Genomic DNA, 26,154 nt, shown 5'->3' on the forward strand with positions numbered 1-26,154 from the left:
ATTTGTGTATTTATTGGGTGAAAATTACTTGGTTATTTACAAAGATATGTATATAGTTAAAAATCTATTAAGAAACCAGATATAATCAGAGCTTTACATTGTGAGTGAAACAGTCGCATTTGCAAGTGATTTTTTCAAAGTGGCGACTAGAAATAATGAAACGCGTATCTTTTGGCGATTGCATTTCTTTCACTGACAATCTTCCAAAGCTCGCTACTGAGTGAAAAATATCTTTTTAACTTTTTCTTTTTAATGAAACGAACAAAATTAAATTATTTAAACAATAAAAGTTTAATAGAACAATATACTTTTTCTTTTCTTTTTTTTTTTTTTTAATGAAGGATGTTCAAAAAAAAATATCTGAAGAAATTAATGTTTATACCTTCAAGTATCAACATAAAATTTGTTGAATATTTAGAATTACACTTATTTAAAAATATACAGAAAAATCTTTATGATGTACATACTCGTCACAGAACGAACATGTCATATTCTAAAAATCATGTGAGTTTGGCTAGTAACTTTTTTATTTGGCTAGTAAACGAAAATATTTAGTTGTCAAACTTCAACTAAGGATAAGTTTGTCCGTAGAGCTCTGATAATACAGGATTTTTTTTTTTTTTTTTTTTTTCAAATAAATGAATTATTTATTAAATTCAAATATTCAACTCCATAAGCCTTCCTCAGGATTATCCAGACAATTTTCTTCATTGTCGAAATTTTACAGCATCGCCGAAGATCGCTCTATTTCATCATCATCATAGCATTCTGCCCCATCTCAAGATCCATCATTCAGCAGTGTCCGAAGCATCCCTCAGGCCAACAAACATCAGAGCATTTCAAGAAAATTACTTGGTTATTTACAAAAATACATAGACATTTGAAAATTTATTAAATAACAATATATGATGCTGCAGAATGTTTTGTATTTGTATTCTTCGGACTACTATTCTCATCTTAAATGTCATTTTCCCAACGTTTCAGTCAATGTAACCTCCATTCTTCTTCAGGTGTATCTTGTCGAACTCTGAAATGATTCTGTCAAACTCAGGGGTAGCATGCTCTCGTTTTATCAGCCATGACTGGATAGAGGTCCTAAGTAATTTGCAATTGTATTATTCAGTCACCACTAAAAGTATGGTTAGAAGAACATCAAAAAGCTATAAAAAAAAAAGCTATAGAAAGTCGCCCATAATTTTTTTGGACGTATATATATTTTTAAAAGAGTAATCTACATACATGCGTGTTTCGAGTTAATTAACTCTCATCAGCATAGCTCAACTGTTTCTAGGGATCGAACTTCAGACCATGTTTCCACAGTCCAGCGCCTTAATATATATATATATATATATATATATATATATATATATATATATACACACACGTCCAAACAAATTATGGGCGACTTTCTAAAGTAGATAAACAAAAAATCGAGTTTCGAGGCGAAGCCAATATTAACCAAATCTATCGTGTGAAAAAACAAAACAAAAAAAAAACCAACAAATCTAAATTTATAAGCGATAAAAATAAACAGTAAATTCATCTAGGGTTCGTGGCCTAACGGTTAAGACGCCGGACTACGTGTACGTAGATTACTGTTTTAAAAATAATAAAAATAATTTTTTAAAAGTGTATATATATATATATATAATCTTAGGACTCAAAACGGTTTTTGTCACTTAGTCTTCATATTCTATGAGCAATGTTTCTGAAAAATTACTGTTTCTAGGTTAGAACTTATTCCATCTAACACTTGATGGAATAGAATTTTTTTTTTTTTTTAGCTCCGTACATCAAGTGGCTTCATGTCTATATTTCCAATCTTTCTCACTGAACTCTCGTTCTAATACGAAATCAAATGAACATTGGCTATTATAAACAACCTTTAATTGAATTATAATTTATATAAATGAACAGAAGTTTTGATAACGATTTTTCCTGACACTTGAAACTTATGGCTCTTAATTAATTCATACTTCAATGTCTCAACTAATGAATCCCTTCCTTGTTTTTACAAGAACTGTAAAAAATATTCACAAACATTCTGTTTTTCCTATTACTGTAAACTTTCAATTTAAATGTAAAATATCATGCTCGGATGAAAACACTCTAAAATACCTCCCAAAATTTCGAACTTCCTATATCTCCATTTGTGCAGGGTGTCCCATGTTTTAGCAACCGTTGCTCATCCGTCATTGTGTGACCCACTCTTTCTGGTGGAGTTCAAAGTTTGCCAGATCTTCTTTCAGTACCTGAAGAGCCTCATTGCTGTTGTTTTTGACAATCGGTCTACAAATGCAGACAGAAAGACACTGATGTTTTTGTCCGAGGCCTTTAACTGAGGCAAAGCTCGTACGAGATGGTAGTTGCTGTGGCATCTCTTGATATCTATATACGGGATGGCTGTTGTTGCTGCTCGGCTTGTAATGGGCCTTCTTTGCTATCGGTTGAGCAGAACGAAAGAAATATAGATTGAAATGGATTATGTCACAAATAAGCTTCATTTTCCAGAAGTTTCCATTTATTCTTTGACATAATCCATTATTTAATCAGTAAAGAAAAATTTCCATGAATCATGCCCATATATATTAGGCTGTCTGAATATACTGACTTCGCTAATAGTTTATATTTTAAAATAAGGTGGATCAGAATTGCTGGATGAAAAAAAAGGTTTTTGTCTCTGTTAGTTTTAAATGAATTCTTTTGTTATCGATTTATAAGTTCTGGCATTATTTTAATTTCATTTTTTTTTATATATATTTTGCTTGTTCCAAATAAGGCATATTGTCACTGAAGCATAAGGGGCTTCTGTGATAGGGGGCCAGATTTATGGAGCGGGAGGTTGCGAGGATTGGGCAGTAAGATACCTGTTTATGTTTTACTTAAATTTCTGCATCTTGTATGATTGGAGAAACTATAAGCAGGGAAGGAATTCCAAAATCCAGTGGTTCAAGGAAAGAAACTATTATTATAATAGAAAATGTATCCCTTTTTTTTTTTTTTTTTTCTTTTTTTTTTTTTTTTTTCTTTTTCTTTTTTTTTTTTTGCCTGTTTTTCTTGTTGTTTATGTACTTGTTTTTTTTTTTTTTTCTTTATAGGTTGGCATGGCTGAAATTGCAGCTAACATGTGGCTGCGAAATGGCTTGCAGATCCGCGGTCAAGCCATGACCTACGTACAGTGCCATTTTTGTTATTCTATGCTCGATGCCGACCTTTTCTTGATGCAGGTAACACAACAAAAACTCTTTGTTTCTTTTTTTTTACCAAAGAACCTCACCCTGCAGATGGGGAAAACAATATACGTACTTGTATAGGATGACCCCCCAAAAATGCCACCTACGGAATTGTTAATAGAATTTACAATCCTTTCTGCAATCCAACCCTATTTAGTATAAATAAGGATATGACTGACTTGTCCACCCAGTTTCAGTCTTGAATGTTCAACAGTCTTTGTTTTATTGTTGTTCGATAAGCACACTTGAATACGATGTGCAGAATTGTTTGTAACTCTGACTCGTTCCGCTCTTGGCACTGCCATGATTTTGGAATCATCTGAGGATGGTTTTGATAGACATTATCCTTGAGATAATAGTTAACAATCTGGGGAATTGTGATCTGGCAGGTGTGTAGACCATTCAGGATCACACCAGAAATAAGAGAACAAATGTTTCTGAATCATTTTTTTTAAATGAGGATTGACGATTTGTATTATTTAAATGTTGTGCAAGATGAGAACAGTATTATGAAGTGTGAATAATTTATGACTTAGTGAGCAAATCGGACGTAGATTTAACTTTATCTACCAAACATGGTTTGATTGCAAGAAGAATTGTAAAGTTTAATAAGGATTTCATGAGTGACATTTTTTTTTTTTTTATTAGAGAGAGGGGGAGTTATCCTGATTGCATAAATATGGGTATTTATAGATCCTGCGAGATCATGTGTCAAGAGGACACATTTTTTTTTTTTTTTATATATATATACAGGGTGCCCACAAAGTCTGGCTACATAATCTACAGGATGCTTCCACAAAGTCTGGCTACATAATGCAGCCAGACTTTGTGGACACCCTGTATATACACATACATACATATTAGTGATGGGACGATTTTAATATTATTCCCGATTTCGATACAATTACCGATTCCGATTCCATTGCTTTATAAATCTCTAATTATTTTACTGTAAAATTGTTATTTCCTCAAATTTTCGTAAAAACACACGTTAAATTGGCAGATATTTTCCTAAACGTCAAAATCCTATTTGTGGATGGTGATCTACCAGTTTTAGCTTTATTGGTATTTTAAAATCAATGAATGTTTATTAATTTATCATTAATACCAGCATTGGAAGATTTTAGTTTAAACAAAATCAAAAGAAAAAAAAGGGCAATTGTTACATGATAAGGGCTGTCCCGTTTTCATGTAAGTATAAAAATGGAGAATTTAGTTTAAAATGAAAATGAAATGGCATAGGCGAAATTCGAACCTCGTAATCTAGTTTAGAAATAGATTACGTGTGAGAATTTAAAAATGTAAAACAAAACATTTGTTTAGAAATAGATAAATATTCAAGAAAAGAATGTGAGCTGTCAAGTTTATTATGGAATTTTAAATTGAAAGAATGCAGCTTATAAGATAATGTTTTAACATATTGAATATAGGTTAAAATTCCTTTTGTAGAAATAGGAAAAGTTTGGACACGTATGTCCAGGACACGTGAAAGAAGGCACATGTTTTAACGTGTATGACGTCACGGAAAATAGAAAGTTCTAGAATAGAGAAAAACTTTAGTTAGAGTTAGTCAGTCAGTGAGAAAACTCAGAGGGAGTCAGTCGTCCAGTCAGTCACTTCAAGAAAAAATGTGAGACTTTGAATTCTTGGTGATGGAACGGCCGGTCGTGAAAAATAAACCATCAAGTGTTTTTTGTAAAGCTCGTCTTGTGTCTTATGTTTCTTATACAAAGGTAAAGTCCAATTGTATTATATATTTGTGTTATATGTATTTACATACACGTCTCAACATCATAATGTCCGAACTGTCTGAACACTATATCCCTTCACTCTAAGAGCTTTCTCCTTCTTCCATCAGCAAAATCTAAGAAAGAACATTTATCTATCTAAGTCTCTTCCAACATATCTTTCTAAGTCTCTCTTACAATAAAATGAACTTCTCCATCTCTCTCGGAGTCTTACAACATCCCTCACTGCTGTAATAAGACTCCTTCTAAGCATCTCTTCCTAAGACTCTCTTTTTTAAGAAGACCCCCTATATGTAACACAATTAAAAGAATCGATTTGGCATCAGAAAATAGGCACCAATATTTCCGATTCTGATACCCCCAAATGTTCTCATTTTTACAATTCCCAATTCCGATTAATCGTCCCAACGCTTATATATTATATATATAAGCTGTATATACCCAGCGTTGCCCGGAAATCCCCCCCCCCCGTTCCTTTTTAAACTTGACTATAGCATCATGGTATATATATATATATATATATATAATGCTAGGACGTCATGTATGACATAACAGCACATATATACTATGTCATTGTGAACAAACAGGAAGAAATATGGATTTATATATATATATATATATATATATATATATATATATATAAAATAAAAATTATAACACGGAAATTACATAATTGTCGATGCAATAATTTATTTCAACCTTATGGTATTTTCAAGCATCTAAATCAGACAATTACATTTTTGATACTGAAAAAAAAAGAAAAGAAAAGATCGGGCTTCGACACTCAAAAAACCAGAGGTGGTGGTAGTAGCAATCCACTTAATACATTTAATATAGAGGGGGTGGTAGGGATTTAAAAAAATAAAAATTAAAAATAACAAATAAATTTTTCAGTATCAAAAATGTAATTGTCTGATTTAGATGCTTGAAAATACCATAAGGTTGAAATAAATTATTGCATCGACAATTATGTAATTTCCGTGTTATAATTTTTAACTTATTGCTCTGTTTACCACATTGAGCTCTCATACCCGGATTTCCTCTGGATTTATTCCATTATAACACTATATATATATATATATATATATATATATATATATATATATACATACATGCATACATACACTCTCATATAAAAGTCACTTTGTGAGTGTGGGTTCCTTCCTCATAGACTCAGCCATTTTGGAGCCTATCTTTTGCAAATTTCATACATAGGTAATTTATGTCTGGCAATGTTCTTAGATATGTTTTGTACAGAAATTTATCAGATAGGTATCGAAAATTGAAAAATTTGATCTTAAAAATAATCTTTTCACTCTTATAGATAAAAAAGAAATATTTTACGTTACACAGGGAAATAATAAAATCTCACCAAACCATTTCTTTAAAAAAAAAACAAAAAAAAAAAAACAGAGTTATTGTCATCTGGAGATGTAGATGAACATTAGAGCATCCGACTACAGATTGAATGATCCCCTGTTCAAGCCCGGTTGTACCTCACGATTTTATTTTAATTTTTTTCTTATTAATGAGTTCAATTTACAATAAAAGAAGAGGTACTGTTTAAAATCACTGCAAATCATTTCTTTGTTTGCATATTTTAAAACTAAACCTTCATCAAAAGTGACTTCTCCAGGGCATTCATTATCAATACTTAAGGGTGGGCACTGTCTGGGAAGTATAAACCAAGAGGCAGTCAACTAGCATTAATGCAACGTTCACGACTTCCGTCGTTCAAACACTCTGGATTCACTAATATCTGCACCCAAATTGAGCGTTCATTAGTTTTTAATTCCCTCCATTCTCGTGGCAATTGTTTGGAGGCCCGGCAGTAGAGGTTTAGCAAATGGCGTCAAAGGTAACTTTGTGGATGGGTTCAAATCTCCTGACTGGCAGGAATTGTCATCTTACACTGATTGTGTTAGCACGAAGCACTAGTGTCTGTAAGTATAAAAGAATAATTGTTTAACTAGCAGGACTACTCGATGTTGCCTGGGATTTAATGATGATCAACGAATGTTTTACCGTCCCATATTTTTATTTTCATCAAAATCGGTGAAATCACCTATTTTTCAATCAAATTAATAGCCTGCTCTAGTTCGGAACCCGTTATGGTGCATCGGGAGGAACTTCACATGCCCCTAACTAGAGCAAGCAATTAATCAATTTGATTGAAAAATAGGTCGTTTTACAGATTTCAGTGACAATAAAAATATAGGAGGGTGAAACATTCATTGATCTTTATTAAATCTTGGGCAACGTCGGGTCTCCCTGTTAGTATCTCATATAGAGTTCAAGTGTTAGACCCAGGAGCCCCTTAATTTCTGCAAACTTCGACGGAAGAAAATTTAAAATCGTTAATTTATAGGTTTATGTCTTCCAATGTGATCCTTTAATTATATTAAGCAACTAGCAAAGATACCCGTGCTTCGCACAAGACTTTACCATATGCTTGGATACCTGCTTCACGTTTACCCGAGCGTACAGCAAAGTTCCATCTTTAACCTTTGACCTTGAAAAATGGTGTGCACCATCTCAAGGTCAGAGATCATCATCATATCAGGTTTGGACATGATTGCTCCAGTGGTGTGGGCTGTAGGAGAGTATATATATAGGCTATGACCTTGACCTTTACCTTAGAAAATGGTAGGTCCCATCCCTAGGTGAGGACCATCATCATGACAGGTTTGGTGATGATCGGTCTAGTGATGTGGGCTGTAGGAGAGTTGTGTACACACACACACACACACAGACACACACACTACTACTTTATGTCAAGAAATATTCAAGAGTTTTTTTATTTTTTTTATTTTGTAGGTTTGTGCTTCCCAATTGGATCCTGATGATTTTGTTCAGACCGTCATTGATAGGTAAATTATATTTTATTTTCATTGTGCCAACCAGCAAAGACCTTTTTTTTTTTTCTTTTTTTTTTTTTTTTTTGACGGTTTATTATTTTTTTGTATGTATCATCTTTCCTCTTTGACATGTAAGCCTTAATTCAGTTGTGTTCTTTAAAATTATCTGATTTATTTCCTGCTTCCCTTATTTTCAACTTGCTTGACTTATTCGTCTAGCGGTCTTCATGAATTTGCTATTTTGATCCCTCATTGTAATACAGTTTCCGATTCCAATAACTTCTTTCAAAGAGCATGCGATACAATCAATTTACTGAGAGAAACATTTGATGAACAAATAATTTAACAAACTGGCCACCTTGTTCCTGTAGTTTAACCCCATTAGATTGTTTTGTTTGGGGATATGTAAAACCTCATGTCTTCGCTGCTAGACACAATAGACAACTTGGAAGACCAAATTCAACACATTATTGCCGAAATACAGCCTGATTTAATGCATGGAGTTGTAAAAATTGAACTTTAACCAGATTATCTATAATATAAATCTCACCTGTCTGTTTAAATGAATGTATGTTTGTTTTGAAAAATTGAAAAATTGGCTAAAAAGCATTAATTCCTTACCCTCAACTAGGCACTTTTCTACAAGGAGGGGTCGCATTTTTCGTGGATATTTTTTTAAAGTCAATAAACCTTTGCCACTTTCAGCTTGGCGATGGATGCAACGGCAAAGATGTCACATTTTTTTTTTTTTGTTTTTGTTTTTTTCACATTCTTTTCCTTTGCGGTACGGGTTCGAGCCTACCTACCTACTACCACTTTCCTTTCATGCGGTTCTACGCATGTGCCAGATGACGTCATGATCTGATTTACTTTAAATAGTTGAAAAACTGAACAAATTTCATATACGTCGCATTAGGTCGATTAGCGCGTTGGTTCATTATCTAAACGTTTTGGGTTCGAATCGTGGTGTGAGATGTCTTTTTTTTTTTATTTAAATATTGAACCAGTGTTATTTAAGCCGCTTGTTTTTCTATTTTTTTTTTTTTTTACTTCGCTTATCCACCCCCAACCACACACCCAAAAACACCCAGGTACCCACCGATTTTTTTTTTAATTTTAATATCGAAACAGGCTTATTTAAGCCATTTTTCACGTGTTCATTTTTCTGTTTTCATCGTTCGTTTGCCTTACATTAGTTTTTTGTTTTTTTTCGATGTTTTCATTACACCTCCCCCCCTCCACTTAATTAAAGCGTTTTCTTTTTTTACTTTGCTTATAACAAACAAACCTACGTCGTCATCGTAACGCTCGATGACTTCCGGGCGCGCATCTGTCAATTTGGTTCTTACTTAAATAAATTCAAACATCTTTCACTAACTCATTCTGGCTGGCCGATTTTATTTTCAAACTTCGCCTCAGGGCTTCGGGTTCGATCCTACCCCCCCCCCCCACTCGATTCTTTTTTATTTAACACCACACACACCTACAAACACCCCGGCAATGCCGGGTACCCCTGCTAGTCTATTATATAAATCTCAAATGTCGGTGTGTGTGTGTTCGCTAAAAACTTTTGTCAGCTGCATCGAACTGAGTCAAAACTTATACCATCTGAAAGAGGGCTCCCTCAGATGCATAATATGTGAAAATTAGAAAAAAAAGGTTAATTCTGTGGTGGTCAACTGGACCATCTCTTGCAAGGGGAGTTACTTTTCGCGGTGCCATTTTCGCAAGTCATGCACTTGTAACAAACTGAAAGCATATTTAAAAACGGGTCATGGCATCATAAGTTGTCATGGTCCGGTAGGCAAAAGCATTTGCTTTGCCAGAAATATTTTTCCTTTCGCATTTCAGGTTCAAGTCTGTGTACCACAGCTAATTTTTTTTTTTCCGGTCGCATAGGACTTGCTGCTATTTTGATTGAAAGAAAAGTTGTTTTGATTCATTTATTTGGGGGGGAGGGGGAACACAGCACACAGACTGGCGGGCAAGTTGTCACCTACTTCTTCCGTTTTTTTTCTGGGGAGTTGCTCAATATCCTTAGTAGAGCAGCTGTGTCCAAACCGAACTTCACGTCCACTTGGGCAATGTCGGGTATCCATGCTAGTCTATATATATATATCAAAGCGAAAATGTTTGTTTGTGCGTTTTCGTGTATGTCCACAAAAGGGTTTTTTCTTCGGCCTTCTCGGTGGGGTCGCTCCTTCTTACAACTTTTTATATCATGTCTAAATGATAATATCTATGACTTAACAATGGGGGTCGCCTGTCTATTTAATTTGCCCGACTTTGAAAAGCTAAATATTCCACATTTTTCGATTGGTGCATGTGGATTCTGCTTTTTCGTATAATAAAACCAAAAAGAAAATGCCCCGCAGTAAATAAAATACTACCCCCGCAGTGAAAGTTGACCTCATTTGCCAATATTTGTTGCTGAAAATATTTCTTGTCTTTTATTTTGTCCAGTTTCCACTTGGCAAATTGGTTGTCATTTTCTCCCCAGCCGATCGTTGTGGGCATGACGTTGGAAGCTGAACAAGAAATGACAATGGTTGAAAATGCACTTTTTTTCCTAGCTATGCTACAATCAGTGCGGACATATCTAGGTAAGTAATACCAGTGGTCTCCACTCCTCCTCGCTATCTCTTTCGATCAGTATTTCGTCTTCTCTCTGAATCTGTACTAACCCTATTCTGTATCCCTGCCCATCCCTCACTCTCTCTCCATAAACATTTATCGGATGACTTACTTCTCTTGTTTTTGCATTAGTGTTTCTCACTCTCCAACTATTGATGCCCCCTCTAACTATTAGTGCCTCTCCTCCCCTCTAGTTGTTGATACCTCCCCTCATCCAGCTATTGGTGCCTCTCTCTACCCTCCAGCTATTGGTGCCACTCTCTCTCTCTTTCTCTCCCCTGCCCTCCGGCTATCGATGCCTCTCTCTCTCTCTCCCCCCTGCCCTCCCGCTATCGATGCCTCTCTCTTTCTCTCTCTCCCCCTGCCCTCCAGCAGACGGTGCCTCTCTCTCTCTCTCTCTCTCTCTCTCTCTCTCCCCCCTGCCCTCCAGCAGACGGTGCCTCTCTCTCTCTCTCTCTCCCCCCTGCCCTCCAGCAGACGGTGCCTCTCTCTCTCTCTCTCTCTCTCTCTCTCTCTCTCTCTGCCTCTCCCGCACCAACAGTTTTTGAAGGTATTTAGCAAAAATTGAGTTTTAAAATAATTACTTCCCTTGTTAAGATTGAAACTCTTTGGTTTCTCTTTTTTTTTTTTTCCTTTATTCTTTTAGCAAAAATCAATTTTCTCTTTGTAAACTATTTCCGTTAATTAATTTTCTACTTTATCATTTTTCGTAATTTTTGGATATATTTATGATTGCGGTATGACAATTAAGTAGATAACATTGGTTTTACTTGTAATTCAATATCTTGATTTTAGAATTTCGCTTTAATAACGAAGAATCAACAGGTGGACGAGTTCATGAAGAGCCACACCAAATATGAGTTTAATCTTTGAGTTTGACCTTCAAAAATAGTGGACACCATTCCTAGGTTGGTGAGCATCATCATGTCAGGTTTGGTCATGATCGGTCTGATAGTGTGGGCTATAGGAGAATATATATACATATACATAGGCTATGACCTTGACCTTTACCTTGGAACATGGTATGCACCATCCCTAGGTGGGGGCCATCATCATGCCAGGTTAGTAATGATCAGGCTAGTGGTGTGGGCTGTAAGAGAGTTGTACATAGAGATACACACACGCACACATGAAAGCTAGTACTTTTTATATATATATATATATATATATATATATATATAATATAGAGAGAGAGAGAAGTGTCCTGTTAAAAGTGAATTTGAATACAGTAACAGAATTCCTAGTCTGCTACTATTGCTAATAAAAAAAAAAACAATAGCAAAATTAACTTATGTTGCACTATTTTTGACATAATAGATCACAAATATTTGGGCAGTTCTATTTATAACCATGTGATAAGAAAGAACCAATCAGATGCCAGAACAGCTTTATAAAAGAGGCTGAATCTTTCCAACAGAAGAGAAGAACTCCAATCTATGTTTCCCCCCTTGCCAAACTTTCACAAAAGATATTCGACTAGCTACAACCACTATCAACAGTTTTCCCCCACTTTGTATCTGTGCCTAAATTTGAACACAGCTTCTTTACTAGAACTGCTTGCCTGTAGAACACTGTTCCATTAGCCTGCTTCCTAGCTGACTACAGTATGGTAGCCTTCAAGTCTAGTGTAAACAAGTTCTTGTTGAGCCGTCCCTTTAAATAATCAAATTGTATTCAACTTACACCATTATCGATTACTACACTACCACCTTACATTCGTTAACCTTTATCCTTAAGTGGCCTTTGGGCCTTAGTACGTAGTTACTCCCTTGTAAAAAAAAAAAAAAAGTTTATCATAAGCTGTTTAAAAGTTATGCGTGTGCATATTGACAACTTGTGTTAATGTTTCATCAGCATTTAAGCCATGAGCATCACGGAATGAAATGCGTATACAGGCAGCAATTGAAGGAAAAGAGAACGAGAGGGAAAAAAAAATGTGTGGCGATTTGGAAGGTACACTTGATGAGCATGCGGGTTTCCTCCCACTCCCCCTTTGAAAGCAAATCTGCCAATCTGTTTAGCTAAACACAAAGAACTGCTATTTGATCAGGAAAGTAGAAGGAGCGATTGTATTAAGTCATGTTGTAAGTGTCGGCGACTTGCATGTGAAAAGTGACGAAAAAAAATTTTTTTCTTTCACAAAAGAAAAGTTTGTGTCAAAGTTTTTTCCTTGCGAGTCTATACATATAACGGTTTGGTCCATTTTAAAAGTAATAAAGTTATATCTATTTATTTAGACAAGAACCCAAGTTTGCCCAGCTGGGCAAACTTGGGTTCTTGTACCGGAAAAATATCCAGTAAATAAAACATTTAGTAAATCGTTATTTTATTTATTTATTTATTTATTTTTTTTTTGCATTTCCATACACCAAACATGGATATAAATATCACTAAAACATCCGCTGAGTCATAAGCTTCATTTCGGTACCTTACTTGCCTGGGTGGATTGCCTGTAGGCTGAGATAAACCGTGTCACACACACACACACACGCATTAAGAAAATTTATAATAAGATGTGTGATTACTATGCATCGCTGCTTTTTTTTTTTTTTCCACTGTTTTACAGGTCTTACAGAGAAAGAACTTGTTCATGTCGAGATGGTTTCCCTGTTGTGCGTTAATGATCGGACGCACAGTCAATTGATGGATTTAATGCCAGAGAAATCTGGTCTTGCCATCCACGGCAAAGCTTATTTTGAACAAACCTTGAAAACAGTGAGTAACAAATGACCCTCTTTAAATTTTTTTTTCTTTTTTTTTTTTTTTTTTGTCAAACATTCATGAAACTCTTCATAGTTGCGAATGGCACAAATAATCTAAATTTATTTTTTTCAACTTCTCTTTTTCAATGGCTCAGTTTGAACCAACAGTGAAAATGAGGATGAATAGGTGTAAAATGTAATTAGATAAATGACATTAATGTATTAAATTTAAAAGTGAAAAAAAAAAAAAAAAATTAAACTAAATTTCAGGAAATTTGTTCGAGGAACCAGAAAACAAATGAGTGAAAAATGCTGATAGGACATGGAGAGCGTGTGTGTGTGTGTGTGTGTATATATATATATATATATATATCTAGGGTGAGCTCTTTCTTGGAAAAAGACCCCAGCACAAGCCCAAAAAACGTTTTCGTGATAGCATCAAGGAGAGTCTGGTGAGCTTTCATATTCCTGTTGACAGTTGGGAGTCCCTAGCGTATGATCGCAAACAGTGGAGGACACTGATATACAGGGGTGCAGAACACTTTGAAGCAGCCAAAATAGACCGAGCGAAGCTTAAGAGAGCATGTAGGAAATGCCAAACCTTGCCGCCCAACTATGGAGATCTCTGGATCTGTAAAGTGTGTGATCGGGCTCTGTTGTCTAAGGCAGGTTTTGTTAATCACATGAAAGCCCACGATAATACAGGTTCCGCTGCGGTTAGTTTCATACAAATCAGTGAACGTTTTCAGTATCATGTCTGCTTGAGGGTGTGCAAGTCGCTGGCAGGGCTAAAAAGTCATTCGGGCACATGGACTTTTAGTGACTGAGGGAGTGGCTCTCGTCTGACAAGATGTTGCAATCCTCCAAACAATTAACAACAAATAAAAACTAAATAAACCGAATCATAGCCCCCCCCCCCGCCTCCGAACCTAAGCGAACACCCAACAGGTCAAGACATACTTATTAAGAAATCATCTCACCAACGAGACGCCAAAACTTTAACATTAAGACTCAAATTTTAAAGTAACCCCCCTCCTTCTACCCCCACATATTCCCCTTCCCTCTCCATGTATCCCTATGCCCTCAGCCACACCAGAAATTAACTTCCCATACCCTCCCCCACAAGTTCCTTAAACTCCAAAACTAAAACATTACCGACATACCAGACACCCCCTTCCACCTTTCCCCCTTGTTCCCTTCCTCTTTTTTTCCCCACTCTTCTCGCACCCATCCCCTGTTCACTCTTTAATCCCATAACAACGAACATTTCTGTAAAAGTCTGAGGAAGCTACAGACGGACAAAAAACGGCCGGGTAGCTGAAACAATAATGTAACTTAACAGAAAGATACGGTAATAAAAATAAAACGTGTGTGTATATATATATATATATATATATATATATATATGAATGATGGGAATAATGGAAATAGTATTTCAACAAAATAGTTTGTTTTTTATTTCTCTAAGTTATGTGTTCATCAACGTTTCGTCTTTATTTTGAGACTTTCTCTGGATGAAGAAAATTAAGAAAACAAAACACCAGTACAAATGTTTGAAAATATATTTTTGATGTAATGAAATGTATGACCTTGTTCCATTTCAGAAAGGGAAAAAGTAGTTGGACAGTCAAAAATGGGAGAAAAGGGGCATAGCGTTGTAAAAGCGAGCAAGATTTTTTTTTTTTTTTTTTTTTACAATGTCATATAGCCGTTAATATATTTAAAAGATATAATTCAATTCATATTCTTTTTTGGAACAAATATGTCCGTAATAATTCAAATATAGATGTGTAACAGAAAACTTTTAAATATATTTCTTAAGTTTCTTATATAATATACTAGCATAGGTGCCCAACGTTGCCCGGGTATTTGGAGGTGTATGTTGAGCAAAAAAAAAAAAAAAGCGGTCAATTTTAACTTTGGCCCCTTAAAATTTATTGTTTTTGGCTCAAATTTAGTTATTAAATTAGATCCATGTCCAACGAACCTCTATCTAAAATTTCAAGTGTGTAGACCCAAAATTGTCAGGAGTTTGGTAGAGTTCTCAAAGGTCAAATCGTTGAACTTTGACCCCTTAATCACCAAATTTCTGGCCAAAAACCGACCACATCGATTTTCCCAAATCTCAGTACCCTGTATATCAAATTTTGAGTCTGTAGACTAAAAATTGAGTTATTGCATAGGAAAATGTACACAGACACGCACACACGGACACTTTCACTTTTCTAGATATATAGATATACTAGACTACCCGTGACCCGTTGGGTCAGTATGTTATATTAGCTATGGAATTATGGATGAGCGTGACACTTGTGATGTAAAGAAAATAGTTTGTTTTTTTTGGCATCACAGAAAAATTTCTATGAAAGTATATTTAAATGAAAAAAAGAATATAGATAGATTTCTATGAGTCGTTCTGTTTATTATAATTGATTATTTTTTTGAAAAAAAAATTTACAGTTACTGAATTATAAATGGTTGGCCATACTTATAGGTAAATGTACACTGAACAGATACCATAATACTTATTATAGTTATATAGATATATCTGCTTTTTTTTTTTTTTTTTTTTTATTTCTGTATTACGTTTATTTTAAACCCCACTCTTCCCATGTTAAATAATTTCGAAATAATAACGTTAATATTTCATCGTCCCAATTGTTCTTTTGTTTTTTGGGTTTTTTTTGCATTTAAATTATCCAAATAAACAACTGTTAATACTGTCTGTTTTTTTTTTTGTTTTTTTCTTTTACATCGTTCATTTCTGTATTACGTTTAAGTTATTTTAAATCCCACTCTTCCCATGTTAAATAATTATTTGGAAATAATAACGTTAATATTTCAGTGCGTAGGTCATGCGCGCATGCGCAACCAGATGTCGTAAACCGGAAAGTGGGTTACGTACATTGTTACAAGGTCATTTGAGTTTTATAATATATGTGTGTATATATATATATATATATATATGTATATATATATATATAAAAGATAAAGAGTAAAGTTATATAGGAACTTTATTACATTATCAAGTCAATAGAGGTTGCAGAAACCTCTTTAGGCCATGTCATTGTTGTACAAAAAAAAATCTTCCTCACTTTGTAATAACAAACAATAATATCCTTGGAAATAAATTTATGGATGGTAAATATTTCACATATTTCAGCTCCGATGTTCACCAGCATTTTTTTACATTTTACGTTTCATCAGGTTGCCGATTACAAAGCTCCAGTGTTAGAGTCTGGTGGGGGATTGCAACAAGGAACATATGTACCAAAAAGTAAGTAGTCTTTTCTTTTTCATTTTTTTTTAATTATTTTATCTATTTTTTTTTTTTTAATCAATTACCAAGACCAGAAGCTACTGAAGGATGTCTGAGATGAATTTATTACTGTTAGATAATGACATGGTTAAAGCTTAAATTATTATTATCGATCTGTCTATCTATCTATTTATCTGTCTATCTATCTATTTATCTGTCTATCTATTTATCTGTCTATCTATTCATCTGTCTATCCGGTGATATTGTTAAAATAGTTTAGATTGGGGTTATTTGTTTAGCTGAAGATGTTTACATAAATTATCTATTTTAAATAAACAAAATGACCTTGAGCAGCTGCGTAAGTGACAGAGGTCACACATAAGGAGACTTGTGTTTTTGATGATGACATAACAGCACTGACAGGTTGAGAGGTCAAGAAGACTAGATTTGGGGAGTTTGAGTTTGGTCATGAAAGTGAACAAACATATTCAAGTCTGGAAAGTGGGGCTGGAAGGAACAAGCCACGTAGATGTAAGCAGACTCCTTGTGAAGACCACTAAGATGCTGAAATAAATTTATATTTTGTAAAATATAAAGTCGTTGTTGTCGTTTCTGTGGCTCATTGCATGTTTCATCACAGAGCAGTGAAGACAGAAGAACTCTGGAGAAAGAAAAGGTATGAAGTATCTATAAAAAGCAAAATGGGTGCAAGCATTTGTGTATATCCACGAAAGGCTTTTTACATCGGGGTTCTCACATCGGTTAAATTCTGCATGAAGTTTTTGCATACTTCTCAGATTATAATATCTCGCATTCGCAAATGGACATCCTTTCTTTCCTTTAATTGATCGAGTTCAATAAAATTCACACCGTGGCGTCGTCTCGGGTGTTTGTTTGGCGTTTTCGTATAAGGCGAAACTGTTCAAAAAAGCAGCAAAGCATTTCTTAGCCTTGGGCTAGGATTGATGCATCACTTAAGTAAATTGGTTCTTGATCAATGTAGGGGAAACCCTTTATACTGAGACAATTGCTATTTATTTGGATATTGCCAGAGTGCGCCATTTTTTTTAGAGGAGCTGGTTTTCCCCCCACATTAAAAACGATCTTGTGTCTAATTTGCTTTCGTGGGGAAGCAAATAAATACCAAGCATTGAAATCATCGTACGTTCGATTGACTATGCTTAAATTCGACTCCTGCAATTTTTGCTTGCACAATGACAACATTGGTATTTTTGCACCGTGACGACATCATTACAATTTTTTCACCTTTTCCCTCCTTTGCGTTACGGGTTCAAACCTGCCTGCCTACTACCAATTTTTTTTTTTTTTTTTTTTTAGCCATCACCTTCTTTTTCTCCTTCGCGTTGCGGGTTCAAACCTGCCTGCCTACTACTAATATTTTTTTTTTTTTTTTTTTTTAGCCATCACCTTCTTTTTCTCCTTCGCGGGTTCCAGCCTACTACAACTTTTTTTTAACACTTCTCTCCACCATGTTGTTTCTCCCCACCCCCCTCTCCCCACCGGGCTGCTTTTTATTCCCACCCTTACTACACCACTGCAACACATCCGAGCAACGCCGGGTACCCCCGCTGGTAAAATATGATACATTTATGTAAATACGAACTGCAATATATCTCCGTGTGATGATTCCTGGCTACACAACATGACTCGGTCTATATGTCGATATCCTCTTCTCCTATGTAACATTACTCATTGAGTGAAGAATATTATGAGAGGATTTAAAAGTAATTAATCAAACAGATTAAATTAGATTACTTATGTTGGCAAGTTAAGTCGTCCTCATAAATAATCAAGTTCCACCCAGGCTACACCATTAACGATTACTTCAGTACCACCTTACATTCATTAACCTTTATCCTCGAGTGGCCTTTGGGCCTTGATAATTGATGATCCCTAAGTAAAAAAATATTAAAAAAAAAAAAGATGGAAAGTCCTTGGAAAGAAATTTTGTTTTCTTGGAAAAGTGACGGTCTTCTAGAGGTTGATGGTTCAATCCTTAATATGGATGATAAGAATAAGATTTTATTTAAATCAACACTTTTACCTAGACATAGCTGATGGGATGAGAATAATCTACTTCTGTGGATTAAATGAAGGGTTGAGTTAGAAATTCTGCATATGTTCCAGGATTCAACATTCTTCAGGCAAATCTTTTTTTTTTTTTTTTTTTTTTTTTTTTTGCATAGTGTTCACCACTTATCAAGGCCCAGAAGCCACTCGGGGATAAGGGTTATTGTGTGTACAGTAATCAATGGGATAGTATCGTAGTAATAGTTACTAAGTGTTCCTATTTACAATGTCTCGCCAGTTAAACACCAGGGTCGTTTTTTAATGTGGAGAAAAGGAACAAAAATAAAAATTGTCTCAGTCGTGAAGGATTTCTCCTCCACTGACAGAGAACAAGAAATTGAAGTGCAGCATCTGAAGAACAGATACTACACTTTGAGGTATTTATATGCTCCCCCACTGAGCAAATTAGGCACAAGGCCGATTTTTAAAGTGAGGAGTGAAGGAGAAATGGGGACCAACTCCCCGGGGAGTAGGGGAGCTGGATAGTGACAATTGGTATGAAGGGTTGCCCCTACATTGACCAAGGTCTTATATGTGGGGGAAACCCCACATATGGTCTTTGCTTGCAGTATCTGCCGGAATAGATACTACACTTTGATCCCGGCCCGAAGGCCAAGAACACAGTGAAGAACAGATACTACACTTTGATCTTGACCCGAAGGCCAAGCAATAGTTACTAAGTGTTACTTTAATACTTATCAACCCTTTTTTTTTTTTCTTTTTTTTTTTACTTTAGACTGACAAAATAAGATGGATAACCATTCTCAACTTATGGTGCTTGTGTATTATATATATATATATATATATATATATATATATATATATATATATATATAAAAAGAAATGCATTTAAGTAAAAACACTTTTACATAATTACGTGTTGAAATTAGTACAAATTGACAAAATGACAAAAAAAAAATGATTAAGTAGAAAAATAATTCCAGGTAAAAAATAAAATTTATCAAATAAAATAAAATACGCATCAAGTGCGCTTGAAACCAAATCACAACGTAATATTAGGAAAATGAACAAATATTTTACTTGTTTGAAATTTATGACATAAATATATTTCTGAGCTATACTCCATCCTCAGTATGTTTTTTTTTTTCTAACTATGTTGTAAAGTTGGAGAAAGAAAAGTATTTTTGTAAAGAGCCGCGTGTTGTATCTCAGCGGTTGTATTTTGAAATGTTGGAACAGTGCGTAGGCAACGCGAGAATTACGTCAAGGGTGTGAGTTCCATATAGAAACGTTGATTTAATTTGAATAAAATAAAATATGCATCAAGTGCGCTTGAAAGCCAAATCACAACGTAATATTAGGAAAATAAACAAATGTTTTACTTGTTTGAAATTTATAACATAAATATATTTCTGAGCTAAACTCCATCCTCAGTATGTTTTCTTTTTTCTTTTCCTTTTCTTCTTTCTTGCCATGTTGTACAGTTGGAGAAAGAAAATTCTGTTTGAGGATGGAGTCTAGCTCCGAAATATATTTGTTATAATTTTCAAGCAAGTAAAATATTTGTTTTCTTAATATTATGTTGCGATGTAGCTTTCAAGTGCACTTGATACATATTTTATTTTATTCAAATTAAATCAATGTTTTTATATGGAACTCACATACTTGCCGTTAAAATTTATCAAATTATGCAGTTTTATCTGTTTACTCTATTGCAGTCAATTTCATATGACAAACTGGCTTATCTCCCTTGTTTTCAACTTTTGCTATGTCAAATTAGAAAATGACAACTCAATTGCGACGATTTTTTTTTTTTTTAAATAATATTATCAGATCTTCTATTCAATCTTGTTTCATAATTTTTGGAATATTTACCTACTTCAGTATGGCACGTAATTACGTAATAGTGTTTGTACTTAAAATGCATTTTTTTTTATCTTTAGTTATAATGAACTTGAATCAAATTTGGAAATTTTCAAATTTCTTTACAAATATAACAAAAATATTTTTTATTTTTATATGGAAATGAAAGAAAAGAAACACTTTTTGTTGCTAGTAAACGAGGGGGGGTATTTTTCTTAGTTTCTTGTTGTTTTCTCTTAATTAATCAATAAAAAAATATTTTCATTTCTAAACCAATAAAAAAAAAATCTTTGTTGCTTTTTTGTAAATAAAATAAACTATATAAAAAAAAAAATAAATTGTGGGCAAAAAATATTTAAAAACTAAGTCGATAAAAAAACAAACGAGGGGGGATACAGAAAATCTTTATTAAAATCAATTGTTGAATAAAAATCTAAATTTTGTTTGTTTTTAATTTGTTGCAATTTTTAAATTTATTTTAGGCATACTCTGGGACAAAGAATTTGATCCCATTCAAGTGTCCACTCGGTCTGTTTATAAAAAGGACGTTCAGTCAAGCATGGACAGATATCAAGCTTAGTAAGTAAATCAAAAAGAGGATTATTATTTATCATTTTTTTAATATTATTTATGTAATATCATTTATTAATGTTATTTATTATTTAATATTATTTATTTAATATTATTTAATATTATTTAATATCATTTATTAATAAGAAGTATGGCGTAGTTTGCTTTTTTAGAAGGCTAGAAAAATGCAGGAATGTATAGTCATTGTGAGAAGATAAATAAATATATGAATAATAATTCAATAGTTTTTTTTTTATTATGTATATATTTTTTTAATTAAATACCACTCAGTTAAAATTCAGGTAGATAAATGAATAAATATATATATCTATAAATATAAAAGCGAAAACATATGTATGTATGTGTGTTCGCTTTTTCTGTGTGTCTACAAAAGGCTTTTTTCAGAGAAGCGGTCGCTTGCTTCACAACTTTTTAAAACTTTTTATATCACATATAAATTGAAATATCTCACAGTTAACAACGAAACTCGCCTGTCTATTTAATTTGCTCGATTTCGGGAAGATAAATATTCAACATTTGTCGCTCGCCGCATGTGGGTTAGTCTTTTTCCTATAACATCTTGTGGGGGTGGGGGGAAGCCTTCAGCAGTAAATGAAATCCCGCAGTCAAACCTGACCTCATTAACTCATTAAAACAGGCACCTGCTAAATCCAAGTAATTAAATAAATTCAAACGTGTTTCCGTTAGCATCTCGCGGTGGGGCAATGGTTAACGTCGCATGTTTTTTTTTTTTTTCACACTTTAATTTACAACTTTGCCTCAAGGGTTCGGGTTCGGGTTCGATCCTCATACTTACATTTTTTTTTTTTTTTTTTTAACCCCCACCCCCGGAGTTTCCACACACACCTCCAAACACCCGGGCAACGCCGGGTACCCCTCGCTAGTAATAAATAAAAAAGAAAAAAATATTGAATTACTTATTATTCATATATTTATTTATCTTCTCACAATGACTACATTCTGCATTGTTCTAGCCTTCTAAACATAACTTTTATCATTTATTAATGTTATTTATTATTTAATATTATTATTGTTTAATATTGTTGTTATTATTTAATCAGTACTCATTCTCACATACATAATTGCTTATGAGACAAGTACAATATTTTTCCTAATTCCAATAGAATTACTGATTTTAATTTTAAAATCGTATAATTGCCTAAAAAGTAGATTGGGGATGGGGGGGGGCGCAGTTGAGGTAGAGATTTAAGTCTTCATCTACTTTTAAATGTAAACATTATTCTTTTTAATTTGACGAATTTTTTAATATTTCCCTTCATATATTGTATGTATCCAAGATTTTGATAAACTCATAAGATTTTCATTTCATCTTTTTCTATTTATCTACTAATGCCATTTTTACCTGTGTTATTTTTACTTAAATTCAGTTTTAGTGTTAATAGATAATTATGATATCACATTTTTACCAGCAATAAAAAATTTAAAAAAAAAAACAAAACAAGAATTTAAAAGAATCACATTTTTTTTTTTTTTTTTTTACAGGGGTGTCACCACTTATCAAGGCCCAGAGGCCACTCAAGGATAAGGGTTAATAGGTATACATTCGTCATTGTGATTTTAGCATAGTAAACAGTGGGAATTTTGTAACTTGGATTACTTAGGGGGACGATTCAATTAGAACTTGTTCACATTGGACTTTTTTTTTTTTTTTTTCATAGGTATCACCACATTATCAAGGCCAAGAGGCCACTGAAGGATAAGGGTTAAAGAGTGTACAGTAGAAATTGGACAATATAATAATCATTAGTAATGAAAATTTGGTAAATTTGATAACTTATATGGAACGGCTCATCAAGAACTTATTTACGTTAGACTTGAAGACAACCATATTGTAGTCAGCCGGAAAGCAGGAAAACAGAAGACAATTCCACAGGTGTGCAGTTCTAATAAAAAAGCTTTGTTCATGGAATCTACGTTTAGGTTTAGGCACAGATAAAGAGTGGGGGGAATTATTGATAGTGTTTACAGCTAGACGAGTGTTACTTCGGAAATCACGTTTAAATTTTTGGATACTCTAAAAACTTCTAATTTTATATGTTTTAGAACTTTTCATATACTCCCTAGATTATAATATCTACGATTTGCAAAGGGATGTCATCTCTAGATTTATTTTGATCGACTTTTTAAAATTCACGCTATTCCTTCCTTTCGCATGTTTGTTCAGCTTTTTCTCTGCTAGTTTATACTAGAAGGCTACCCGGCATTGCCTAGTTGTAAAATTCTTGTATATGATATAATGTATGCAGATTTCGTATTTATCATTACAGAGACAATTTTCTATTATTATAGTTTACCCAATATATAGTAGTGCCCCGCTCTCGGCATGACCGGGTTATAAAATATACTTAAATATATTTTAATTCATATAGATTTTGTGTTTATTATTTTAAAGCCAATACTCCATTGATTATTCTATTGTATTCAGTATATAGTAGTGATTTCAAAAGTTTGTTAAAAAAATGACTTTGGTACCATCAGCTAGAATTGAAACCAAAACACCTAGCACTCCAACCTTAGTTGTTAAGTTTGAAAAGTTTCTTAGAAAGAATGTCATTACATTAAAATCTGAGACAATGACAAAGAAAACCAGATTTTTAGTATAATAATATAATTTTTAATTTCTATTTTCAGTTTGAAAAATAGCGGGAAATATTCTGGAAAAAACCCACCTTGGCCACCTTTAAAAATACCAGGGAAAATCCTACCTGCATATGAAGGACTTCGACAGATGCTGCATTGCCGTACACTGCATGGCTTCCTATTCTCTGTCCTCTATGGGGTAAAACAATCATTACATTTTTATTTTTGTCATCAAAAATATAATACAGATGTTATTATCATCTTTATATTTGGTTTAACATTTGTTTTACATTTTGCCATGCGTGCGACATCTTTAAAAAACATTGACTATCAAAGTAACCTATCTCTGACCAGGTCTTTGTTTATCCCTCTTTCTCTCAAGTCCGTTCTTATCACTTCCTCCCACGTTTTTCTACCTTAACTGATCTACATCTACTAACGCAAAAACTTTTATCCATTCTTTAAACATGGATATACCATAAAAGTCTTCTTCTCTGTACATGTACTGTTCAGACCTAATCTTCCTCTGAAGTCATCAGAACTAAGCCTGGCTTTAACACTCGCATTACACACAGCCAACATATCATTCTTATATCATTTCTTTCCATGCAATGCATGTCTTCAACCCCCACTGGTAATATTTCATTTCCATACATTTTCACACTTCATACACATGCCTAGTAGATTTTCCCTGTAGTTGACAGTGGTAACGCTCTGCTAGTTAGTAATGACAGAAGCTCCCTAAACTTCTCTCTCCACTTCTAATTGTTGCAACCACATGAGCACCTGCTCCTATCTGTGCTCCAATGGTATCACTAAGATAGCACCTCAATCGTTTCGTGATCCAGGTATTATTAGCCATCACTTTTCTATTTGGTTTTACATTTTGTTTTACATTTTGGCATGCATTCAATGTCTTTAAAAAAATTGACTATCAAACTGACCTATATCTGGCCAGGTTTTTGTTTATCCCTCTTTCTCTTAATTTCGTTTTTATCACTTCCTCCTATATTTTTCTTGGCTTTCCCTTATGAACTGAACCTGATACCTTAACTGATCTACATTTCAACATGAGAACTATTCCTAAGTGGCCACTGTTCTGCACACATCTCCTTATACTGTCCAGATTTAATCTTTCTCTGAGGTTGTCAGAACAAGACTATCTTCAAAACTCACATTACACAACCATTCATATCGTTATTATGTTTCTCTCCATGCAACACACGTCTTTAACCCTCATTGGCCAAATTTCACTTCCATACATTATAACACTACTGGTTGATGAGGCTGTTAAACACAAAAAAAAAAAAAAATCTTGCGTATCCAATATTTAAATTGTTCGTATGATACTTAAATATGTACCACAAAAAGCTAAATAACTTCCTATCCAGGTATACTTTTTCCACATCTAGTAATTCCACTTCTTGTGTGTCTAATCCTTTTACAAGTCATTTGAATTTAAGATAGCCGCCTATATTGAAACTTATCGCCCAAATGAAGCAACCAGTTTTCAAAGTTTGTTTAGTTTATTTTTCATAGTGATTACAATTAATCAAAAGTGAATAAATATTTTGAGATTAAGCATGCATATATTTATTATATTTTTAAACCAAAATCTAAGCATTACCAATTTGAAACTGTAGAATTTATTTAAACTAGCGGGATCTGTGGAAATTCCACAGAATAAGCAAAAAAAATAACCGTGTTTAAACTTCTTCAAAAATTGGAAAAACAAAAACAAAACAGCCAATGAACGTAAAACTTCTTTAAAAAAAATTGGAAAAACAAAAACCAAAAAGAAATGAAAAAAAAAAATGAATGTGTTCGGAAAAACAAAAAAAAAAACACGGCCAAAAGCGAAAAAAAAAAAATGGTATAAATAACCTTGTTTCAAAATTAAAAGTTAAAAAATAAAAAAAATAAAAAGTATCTGATAACTCGGATTGAACCTGCAATCTTAAGATAACAACACTGTCACTTTATCCGTTGTGCTATGGACACGTGGGGAAATGTAGGTCGGTTTTTATAATATTTAATCGAATTCAAAGTATGTCTTTTGCGCATGTTGACACATGCGTCATCTTGCCATGAAGGAACGATTTTTGTTCCACCCCTTCTCATAGAAAAAGGTCTAGGTGAAGGAATGAATGTTTTTTGGCCAATTTTTCGATATTTGTCGTCCGAAGGGGCGAGCTTCAAAATGATACCGATCTAGCAAAAATCTGTGGCTTCTATCGAAAGTTTTTGCGAGACACACACAGATTTTTGCTTTTATATATATATATAGATAAAGTTGCGATTTCAAAAATGAAAAAAATATATATATATATATTCATATGACTTGGATGCATTAGCTTGAATCAAAATGGAAATAAAAACTTAGGAAAAAAAAGTATATATATATAAACTTGAGTTCTTTCAGCCATAATCAAAACCAAAACTTATGAAGAATTATTGATAAAATTATTTATAAAAAAAATAGATGAGTTAAGTGCCATCAGCTATAATTGAAACAAAAACTTATGAAGAATTCTTGGTAAAATTATTTATAACAAGAAATGGAAGTACATAACAATTAAATGACCCGGATGTAAGCATGGCACAGAAAATGAC

General features: G+C 33.6%; 1 protein-coding gene across 2 annotated transcripts in view; it reads left to right on the top strand.

Annotated features, from left to right (window-relative positions):
• LOC145263788 (E3 ubiquitin-protein ligase UBR3-like) overlaps nt 1–26,154 on the top strand; it is a 181,947-nt gene that overhangs the window by 64,192 nt on the left and 91,601 nt on the right. For both annotated transcript variants that reach the window (XM_080120843.1, XM_080120844.1), the window contains exons 12-18: nt 3,099–3,227; nt 7,799–7,851; nt 10,303–10,442; nt 13,040–13,188; nt 16,383–16,452; nt 20,832–20,928; nt 23,593–23,740. In XM_080120843.1, coding sequence (XP_079976969.1) covers nt 3,099–3,227; nt 7,799–7,851; nt 10,303–10,442; nt 13,040–13,188; nt 16,383–16,452; nt 20,832–20,928; nt 23,593–23,740 — 786 coding nt within the window. The remainder of the gene's footprint in view (nt 1–3,098; nt 3,228–7,798; nt 7,852–10,302; nt 10,443–13,039; nt 13,189–16,382; nt 16,453–20,831; nt 20,929–23,592; nt 23,741–26,154) is intronic.

The sequence above is a fragment of the Euprymna scolopes genome, chromosome 39, assembly GCF_053919585.1.
Source record: "Euprymna scolopes isolate OS-2025 chromosome 39, ASM5391958v1, whole genome shotgun sequence".
Lineage (NCBI taxonomy): Eukaryota > Metazoa > Mollusca > Cephalopoda > Sepiida > Sepiolidae > Euprymna > Euprymna scolopes.